Genomic DNA, 7,968 nt, shown 5'->3' with positions numbered 1-7,968 from the left:
GAACCCTTCACTCACTCTGCTCCACCCAGCAGCTTTGGCCGGGACACGCACACTGGTCCCAATTCAGGGGCTGGGCTGAGGCCGTCACCCAGCCCAGTAGCTGACACCACTGCCTGGGGTCCTGCTTTTTCCTCCAACTCCAGTGAGAGGTGACCAGGTGCAGGGCTGGGTCAGGCAAGTGCTTACATGCCATCAGCAGCTGCTCACATATGACCCACTCCTTGTTTTACCCCATCCCCTTGGTTCAGTTCCCTTCAGCTAAATGTTCCTCAACAAGTTTTGCACAGTCCTACAGGTCCCCTTTGAATATCCCAAATCCTCCTGTTCTTCTTGTTGCCTCGTTCTTATCTATCACAAAGCCCAGGCTAGTCCTCTCCAAAGATCTGCCTGGAGTTTCTTGATGGCCGTTAGGGGCTGAAAACTTTTGTTTTTTGTAGTTGCCTCTGTTATTTCTTTTGTGCCAGGTTTTTGTCTCTGTGGATTTTTGTTTACTCATTTCCTCCTTATTGTCCCCTTTGTATTGAAAGAGTCCTTGATTAGATAACCTGAATGAAGGCTTTCACCTTCCACATAGCTGTACAGAAGTATTTTAGTGGCAATGTTAGCAGAAGTGATTTGATTTGTTTCCTATGATTAGTATTTCAAAATTAATGGATGAGATGCACAGGGCTTGGGTAGGTACGAAGAGAAAATTTTCATGTGGAAAGGCTCTAGCAGAGATGTTGCCACTGGAGAAATCTTTCATTACTTTTCACCTGAATCATTGTAAAAAGAATAAAAGCAATCAAATATTTGTACTCGAGTCAGGTCACGATCAGCTGCTCCTTTCATTGCTGTACCACTAGCATGTATGTGATCTCGTCAAACAAACACACAAACAAAACAGAAATAGAGTAGTTTTGCTTCATTTCTCAACCTACAGACATGTTACAGAACAAGCCTATCTGCTGACACACAAAGGAATGTCATTATGGCATATATACGGCATTGTGGAAAAGGGGCACTCAGAGCTTGCTCACTGCCTTTCTTATTAATCATTCCTTCCTATGAGCAACAGCAACTAAGCTTTTTGTGAAGCTAAAGCTTCCTGTGTGGTTGAAGTTGTCTTCACAAGAAGCATTTCCTGTGTGCTGGTGTTATGTTTTCAAAGTGTGGATTTTCTGTGGTTTATTGCTCGTGACAAGAAAGAGGAGCCGGATGTAAAGTGAATTGTCGGTAACCTAAGTTTTTTTGAATGTATACTTCCTGCATGGATGTACTCCAGCTACAAGCTGGAGGATAGCATTTAGTCTGATTAGTTATGTGTTAATAGGTTTAATTACTTAATTTCTTATACTGAATTATAAAAGAGAAGCCTTTTATTGAATATAATCCTGCATTCTGTATTTAATTTTTTTGGATATGTTGATGTTTTAAATGAAGAAGATTCTGCCCTAGAATATGCAGTTACTTTCAGCAACACCATGAAGAATGTAGGGTCATGAGGGCAGAATTTAGATCCAGCTTGCTGGGGAGTGTGATATGTCAACGTTTGTGTCCACAAGGAGACACAGAATTGTAAAACAGCGCTAAAGTTCTTTGTCCAGTGATTGTTCATCCTTTATGTGATTTCTGCTATGTGCAGAAATTAATTCTGAACTTGTGAGTTAAAGTGTGTGGTATAACTACTAGGAAGAACTGGACTAGCTTGTTTTGTCTCCAGAGAGATGTTTTGTACTACAATTGCTCATGCTTTGTCTGGCTGAGTTTGAAACACTGAAAGCCACAGACTCTTAAATTTTCCTATGGAAATGGATCAGCAGCATCCTGCAGCTTATTCCTGCAGAACTGGTAGATCCACCAGCCCCTTCAACAACACATGGCACAAAGTGGAGTGAGAGTGGAGGAAAAGATTTTTGTGATGCAGAGACTTGGAAAAATCTCTTTTAGACCTTATCAACAGCACAAGACAGAGCAACCTCAAGTCTGTTTTAACTTACTAAGTCTAAGGAGTCCCAGTAGCCAAAGATTTATTGTATTGGAAGGCCAGGCAGAATCTACCTGCCCCTCCAAAGTTGCTGTAGAGGAATCAGATGTCTCTTCCATTTGGCCTTCATCATCTTCTCTTTCATACTGAAATTTCACTACTTCTCACAGAGTTGAGATTGGAAGGCAGTTCTGGGGATCATCAACACCCCGCTCAAAGCAGGGTCAACTAGAACAAGTTGCTAAGGACATTTTCCAGTTGGTTTTTGCATATCTTCAAAAATGGAGGCTCTATCTGTAGTACATGTGAAACCTGTTCCTGTTTTTGACCACACTCACTGTGTGGTCAAAAAAAAAAAAAAAATTTATTGATAAGATCCCCCTGAGCCTTGTCTTTTTCCAGGCTGAAAGTTCTTTTTTTGACCCCCATTCCCTTGGGGGTAAAAAAAAAAAAAAAAAAATTTATTGATAAGATCCCCCTGAGCCTTGTCTTTTTCCAGGCTGAAAAGTCCCAGCTCTCACAATCTCTCCTTATGAAGAGATGTTTCAGTCCCTTAATCATCTCAGTGACCCTCTTGCTAATTCCTCCAGTAAGTCCATATCCATGTTGTACAGGGGAGCCCAGAACTGGACACAGTACTTAATACATGGCCTGAGTAGAAGATAAGGACCACTTCCCTTGGCCTGCTGGCAGCATTTGGCCTGATGCAACCTAGGAGACTGTTGTTGGCCGCCTTTGCCATGAGGGCCCATTGCTGGCTCATGTGCAACTTGGTGTCTGATAGGAATCCCCAGCTCCTTTTCTGCAAAGTTGCGTTCCCTCTGTCTACTGGTTCCTCACCATGTGAAGGACTTTTCATTTAGCTTTACTGAACTTCATGAGGTTCTTCTCTGGCCAGTTCTCCAGCAAGTCTAGGTCTTTCTGAGTACTGGGGCAACCACCTGGTGTGTCAGTCAGTCCTTTCAGTTTTGTATCATCTGAGAACTTACTGAGGGTGCATTCTTGCCCCATTGTCAAGGTCATTAATGAAGATATTATGCACTACTGCTTCCAATATTGACCCCTGGGGCATGCTTCTGGTCACTGACTTGCAGCTGGACTTTATGCCACTGGTCACAACCCTCTGGACCCAGCCCTATAACCAGTTTTCAATCCACCTCACTGTACTTACCCAGCTTCATACTTCATCACCTTATCTGTGAGGATATTGCAGGAGACTGTGTCAAAAGCCTTACTAAAGTCAAGCTAAATAACATCCACAGCTCCCCCCACATCTGTGGAGCAAGTTGCCTCATTGTAGAAGGCTACCCAGGTAGGTCAGGCATGTTTTCCCCTTTGTAAATCCATGCTGACTACTCCCCAGTCACCTTCTTGTCCTTCATGTACCTGGAAATGGTTTCTAGAATTAGTTGCTCCATCAGCTTCCCAGAGGCTGATGTCAAGCTGACTGCTCTGTAGTTGCCTGAATCCTCCTTCTTGAAGACAGCAGTCACATTTCCAGTCTTCAGGGACCTCTCCTGATCACCATGACTTTTCAAAGGTTATTGAGAGTGGCCTCGCAATGACATCAGCCAGATCCCGCTGCACTTGTGGTGTGTCCCATCAGGGCCTGTTGACTTGTGTAAGTCCGTTTCATTTAAATGCTTCCTAATGTGACCCTCCTTGACCAAGGATAAGTCTGCCTTGCACTGGACTTTCTCATAGTTTTCGTAGACCTCAGATTGCTGAAGGCAAAGGCTGAGACAAAGAAGACACTGAGTCACAGAGTGTATCACCCTTTTCTATGTCTGTGAGACCAGTTCCACTGCATATTCTGTGGTAGGCCTGCATTTTCCCCTAGTTTTTGTCTTGCTGATGTACCTGTAGAAACCTTTTTTGTTTTCGTTCACATCCCTCATCAGATTCAAATCCAGGTGGGCTTTGGCTTTACTAACCCCATCCCTGCAAGTTAGGGGATTCCTCCTGGGCCATCCAACCCTGCTTCAACCTCCTGTACACTTCCTTTTATGTGTGAGTTTAGTCAGGAGCTCATTGCTCATCCATGCTGGCACACTGCCACCTTTGCTTTGTATCCTACTCATTTGGATGGGCCATTCTTGAGTTCAGAGCAGCTGAAAATCAACCAGCTATTCTGAACCACTCTTCTCTCCAGGACCATCTGCCATGGGATTCTTGAAAGCAGATTCCTGAGCAGGGCAAAGTCTGTTTTCCTCTAGTCCACAGTTGTGAGTCTGCTTTTCATTTTTTTCCCCTTCTTTTCAGCATCCTGAACTACACCATCTCATAGCTACTGCAGCCAAGCCTATCCCCAATCTTTACATCACTCGCCAGTTCTTGTCCATGTCCTTAAAGTAAATGGAATAAAAAAGAAAAAGAAGGGAAAGAAAATGAAGAAAAGGGATGGAAAATACTTTTGAAATTAAATTTATATGATCCTGGTAGTCCATAAAGTGAAAATCATTATGCAAATGTTCATAGAATTATGTTTCCAGATTTTGATTAATTCTCATAAGTGATTCTGTAAAGTCCTCTTCTGTTCTGAAGGTACTGTAATTTCTCTTTTCCATCTGAAGCCAAGTCCCAACCTATCTGTAAAGCAGGTGTGAACAACTTCTTTCTACACAGACCAAAGAGTTGGGTGGAAAGACTGATACTATTGGACAGATCAGAGAAATTGTTCTTGTAGGAAAAGAACTGGCAGTACAAGCCCATGATTTTCATAATGGATTCTACAGATTCAACTTGTCAATGTATTCTGTTGCTCAGTGAATCTGACATTACAATTAGCTCAGAGTTTGGTGTGACCATGGCAGGCACAGGTTTTGTCACTATAGCTCTGAAAGGGTGAAGCTTTGTGTGGAGTAAAAGAATGCAATTTTCCTATGTGGGTCACCACAGTACTTTTTTCTTATCTCTCAGTTGCCCTGTTTCAGTTTTATGGTAATGATCACTTTGTCATCCTTCAGAGTCACATATAGAGACCAGGACAGATCCACCACCAATTCTGCTATTATATTTCAGCTTCCACCTGAGGAATTAAGGTAATACCATGTGTCATGCGCCCACCCCCCGCCCTCCCCCCCACCCCGCTTTTTCTGTCAAAATACTCCAAGGTCGTTTGTTTTTTAAATCAGTATGTCCTTGATATATACATCAAATGCATCTGTATTGCTTTTATTGGTGGTGCTTGCAGTGAGAGAAAGAATTGCATTCTCCAAATTATCCCGCTAGTATTACCCATGTCTATCTGTTTGCTACATAAGGAAATTTAATTCCTCACTGTTGTCATCTTGGTCAAGCCGAAGTTGCTTACCTATATTAGTTGATGTGGAGAATGTTAGATCACTTCCCTGGGAAAGCAAGATCACCTTTCTAACACTGACCTACCTAGCAAGTGTCATAGCAGCAGTTTAATCGCTAAAGGTAGAGCTCTTCATGAGCTGTGGTCATTGCTTAAGTGTTTTTGTGTTCCAGAATGCTGATTTAGGACATTATTCCTTCTGTGTATTACTCTTCTGATAATAATATGGTCTGTCATTAGAAATGTTTCAAAACTTCTGGCAGGAAAGCTCTATTGACCTTCAGGGAAAATCAGATCCAGACCTTGACTTTGTAGCTAACGGGACTTCTAAATTCCAAGTAAAGCAAAGTGAAAAAAAGCAACACTTAAAAGCATGTAACGGGAATAAAAATGAGCATATCTATTTGAATATGAAACACAGCACTTCTTCCCAGAAAGAGATGATGAGAAGACAAAGAACATGTGAGAACAAGAACAAAGGTAAAAATCTATTAATAATGGGAAAGATGTATTCATTACTGAATAAACCGTGAACAGATTTCATGTTTGAATTAGACATTTGTGTTTGTATGCTAAAAATTTTTCTTTTCTATCCTGCTGTTTGAAGTTGGGAAGGATGAAGTTCAAGGTGGGTTAATGTTGGAGACGTGCAGCTCCAAGACAGTAATGTGTGATCTAATAATATCTGTTGATGCTGTATCAAAACAGTCATTGTATATCACATATCTTCAAACAAGTAAATTTGGTATTAAACATTAAATATCAATTATCTAATGGAATATGAATATGAACATCAATATGGAATATCAAAAAGAACATTGTCAGACAGTACTGAACTCTGACATGAGTGCAAGCTGAGGTAAACAAACACTGCAGTTTGATATAAGTAGTGTTTTTAGAACTGATCCCATTGAGAAAGCCTCACCTTTCTTGCATTGATGTTCCTTTTCTTCTTGTTAGGTTCTACTGTTTCATGTACTACCTGCCGGATTATTGCAAGCTCTTCTTGGCATTGCTGGGAACAACAGTGGGTTTTATTGTCAAGGGTAAATAAATCTCTCATTGAAAATACTTGAATTTAGAATTGTGGCAAGGAGCAACCCTGAGCTCTTGAAGACTGCTCAGGGGTCCAAGAAGAGCGTTCCTTTTCTTCTTGTTAGGTTCTACTGTTTCATGTACTACCTGCCGGATTATTGCAAGCTCTTCTTGGCATTGCTGGGAACAACAGTGGGTTTTATTGTCAAGGGTAAATAAATCTCTCATTGAAAATACTTGAATTTAGAATTGTGGCAAGGAGCAACCCTGAGCTCTTGAAGACTGCTCAGGGGTCCAAGAAGAGCTTCCTTTTTTCTGAGATTTTTAAATGTTAATTTTGGTCTAGTTAGACGTGTTTGAACAAGAGAGTAAGGAGTAGAGGGTGTCAAAAATGCCTTTGAGTGGGGAGACTGGGTAGACCTCACTGTATAGTAAGCACACTGTGTTGGGTGCTCAGCCACTCAGGAACTGAGCTGAATACAGCTCTAGGCTGGAGGACATAATCTGAATGCCTGTTTCTTTTCTGTGGATTTGGAGATGAGTGCTGTACAGTGAGTGAACCTGAGGTGTTCGGTGGCCATCCATGGGCTAGTAGCACCAGCTGTTAGGAAGGAAAAGGAGGGTGGTTCAAACTGCAAGGCTTCCAAACTAGCAGCTGTTATAAAATGATTCCTGTTCCTAGGAAGTTTAAGACTTTTGATCAGCTTGCTGTGAAATGCTGTGAAACTGAGCCTCAGGCAAGTATACCAGTCAGAAATTCCATTCATACAGAGCAGCAGTCCTTCAGAAATGTGCTACAGGATGTGCCCTAGCAACAGCCAGCACTAGTGGTGGAGGCTGTATGGAAATGGGTGACCTGCACAAACCTGTCAGGTGCCAGGGTTTTGCCTATCCCATTGGACAGAAGGAAATATAGGACAAAGATGAACTTCATATGGAGAAGACAGGAAAAAAAAAATAGAGACAGAAAAACAAAAGGCAACTGGGAAGGAAAAGGAAGGTCCTAAGAGACCTCTACATGGTCTCTCACCTATTCCCAGTCTGGAAAATTGAATCCCTTTACAGAGTCCTTCACAGGCGCTGATGCAGGTAATCACATCGTCTTTGCAAGTCTCAGAGGAGCTCCAAGGATGGCATTACTCTAACTCTGGAGCATCATTTTCTGGAGCAGGTGTATTTGTGAAATCTGTTTGTAATGACTATGAGTGGGAAGAGAGATGTATGATTGTTTTGAAGGCTGTCTGTGTCCAACCTGCCCTGAGCAGTGGGTGGCCTACAGAGGGACCTGCTACTCCTTCTCCAAGGAGAAGAAGGACTGGTGTTCTAGCCAGGAATCCTGCAAGGCACAAGGAGCTCATCTCCTGGTGATCAGCGATACCAGTGAAATGGTGGGTGGCTTTGCAGTTGCAAGGGCAGAGGGCTTTTGCCATGCAGGACAACAGTATTACTGGGGAAGGCACTGTGCTGCCAGGCTCTTCCCTCTGCAAGGAAAGGAGAGAGTAAAGGGTCTCCAGTGCACTGGGACTCACACACCACCTTTCTGCTTTCCCTTGGCAAGAGGGACTCACTTCTCTCTGACCACCTCTGCTGAGTTTGTTATGAGCTCACCCCTCAGACCCCACAGTCGGGGGACTGCCTGGCACTCTGAAATGTTGTGGTTTAACTC

At 42.6% G+C, this 7,968-nt stretch overlaps 1 protein-coding gene across 1 annotated transcript in view; it reads left to right on the top strand.

Annotated features, from left to right (window-relative positions):
- STYK1 (serine/threonine/tyrosine kinase 1) overlaps window positions 1-6,313 on the top strand; it is a gene marked incomplete at its 3' end in the record, with an annotated part of 25,805 nt that extends 19,492 nt beyond the window's left edge. Inside the window, exon 10 of the mRNA XM_010159623.1 lies at window positions 6,228-6,313. Within this exon, the coding sequence (XP_010157925.1) occupies window positions 6,228-6,313 (86 nt within the window). The remainder of the gene's footprint in view (window positions 1-6,227) is intronic.
- Between the last annotated feature and the right edge of the window lie 1,655 nt (window positions 6,314-7,968).

This window comes from Eurypyga helias, unplaced genomic scaffold (assembly GCF_000690775.1).
Source record: "Eurypyga helias isolate BGI_N326 unplaced genomic scaffold, ASM69077v1 scaffold6789, whole genome shotgun sequence".
In the NCBI taxonomy this organism is placed as follows: domain Eukaryota; kingdom Metazoa; phylum Chordata; class Aves; order Eurypygiformes; family Eurypygidae; genus Eurypyga; species Eurypyga helias.
Note: the sequence above shows the minus strand (reverse complement) of the source record. Positions and strands in the feature narration are given on the sequence as shown.